This window comes from Echinococcus granulosus (assembly GCF_000524195.1).
Source record: "Echinococcus granulosus chromosome Unknown EG_S00040, whole genome shotgun sequence".
Taxonomy (NCBI): Eukaryota; Metazoa; Platyhelminthes; class Cestoda; order Cyclophyllidea; family Taeniidae; genus Echinococcus; species Echinococcus granulosus.
This window is the reverse complement of record NW_020170420.1, coordinates 200,097-201,567: the sequence shown is the minus strand read 5'-3', so window position 1 is coordinate 201,567 and position 1,471 is coordinate 200,097. Positions and strand designations below refer to the sequence as shown.

The 1,471-nt window shown below is 46.2% G+C and overlaps 1 protein-coding gene across 1 annotated transcript; it reads right to left on the bottom strand. All coding sequences in view use genetic code 11, as the record gives it.

Annotated features, from left to right (window-relative positions):
* Positions 1–781: 781 nt before the first annotated feature.
* EGR_05436 (hypothetical protein) lies at positions 782–1,180 on the bottom strand (the record flags this gene model as incomplete). Its single annotated transcript, XM_024494685.1, has 1 exon — positions 782–1,180. One exon carries the CDS (start codon positions 1,178–1,180, stop codon positions 782–784), a length of 399 nt encoding a protein of 132 aa, XP_024350870.1.
* Between the last annotated feature and the right edge of the window lie 291 nt (positions 1,181–1,471).

Here is a 1,471-nt window from a genome sequence, read left to right as displayed (position 1 = left end):
GAGAGGATCCAGGCCACCTAATGCCATGGTATAACCTGGTTAGCGAAATCGACCACTTAAGTTATAACCAAATCAACGATGTAAGTCGAAATTTGTGCTTAGTCGGTTTATTTTTCTGTTCGTATATCACGTCAACACCCTTCCTTTTATACATCCCTCAAGTATCCATCCATCCATCCATCCATCCATCCACATTTGTGCACACGTAACCACGCACCTTTAATCCTCTCCAGATGTCTATCTCGCTATTTATTTTTGCATATCGACTCCTCTGTCCTCCTGACAGCAACCCGACAATTACGTCTCACCACAGCGACCTTCGTCCTTATTTTCCAACCCCTTCAGACATGAAACCAGACACCTCATTTTGCAGTCATCAAATCCTCCTTCTAATTGCACACATTTGCTGGCAACAAATGCAACCAGTACCTGAGAGCTGTGGCAAAAAGGAGGCAAGGCAAGTTTAAATGCATTCACTGGATACGACAACTAAGGGGTTGTCACATCAAGGCCAACCATGTTTACTACCTCAACGTATTGCAAACAAGGCTGGAAAATCAAGGCAATGGAGGTGAAATGAAGCAGTGGAAAAGCAAGTGCTAAATGTCTGACTACGTGCATTTAAGTCATTGCGAGACCTACCCAGAGTGTCAAATTAAAACAACAACACGAGGACACATGTGGCCACTTCGAAAAGGCATGTCAACTTTGGGGATGGCAAAATGCCCAAAAGGAGTAAAAGTGATATGACAGGACTGGGATGAAGAAATCCTTCAGTATTTCAGTGCTTCGTGACCAGATCGACAATGAGAATGACAGACAAAGCAACCGTGAGTGTCATCGCAGCGGTTGCAACAAAAGGTGACGAGCGTTGGCTCCTGTCCGCATAGTAGGCGATGCCAGCAATGGAGAGAATGGCGGAGATAACCGCCAACACACACACTGCAATCGCACTCCAGGAGTAGTGGAAAAATATCTGCAGTATGAGAATGATGCCTGCAATAAGGACAATTAGGGCGGCAGTTAAGAGGAGAGCACCCGTCACCTCGGATTCGGGATTTCGAAGACAGTCTCTACCCAGAATGCTGCCCCCACAGCCCCAGCCAGCATAAGCGATAGCGAAGAAGAAGAGGAACGCCGCCACAAGGGCAAAAGTCGCATTCGTTACCTTCCTGTACATAGTTTGTTCCTCCTCCTCCTCCTCCTCCTTCCCCTCCTTCTTCACCTTCTTTGTCTTCTCTCTCACTCCGTCACTTTAAATACTCACACTCGAATGAGGTCCATCTCACTACCCGTGTCTCATTCTGGCGACGCGCGATCATCTGTGGTAATAAAAATACCCGTGTCACCCTCGGCTCACTGACTATGTTTCTGTTACCAAGCATAAACTGCTTTGAGAGAAAATCAAATGTGAACCAATTTTGAGGTGTATAAGTCAACGAAGGGACGTTGAAACTTAATCGAGAAGGGA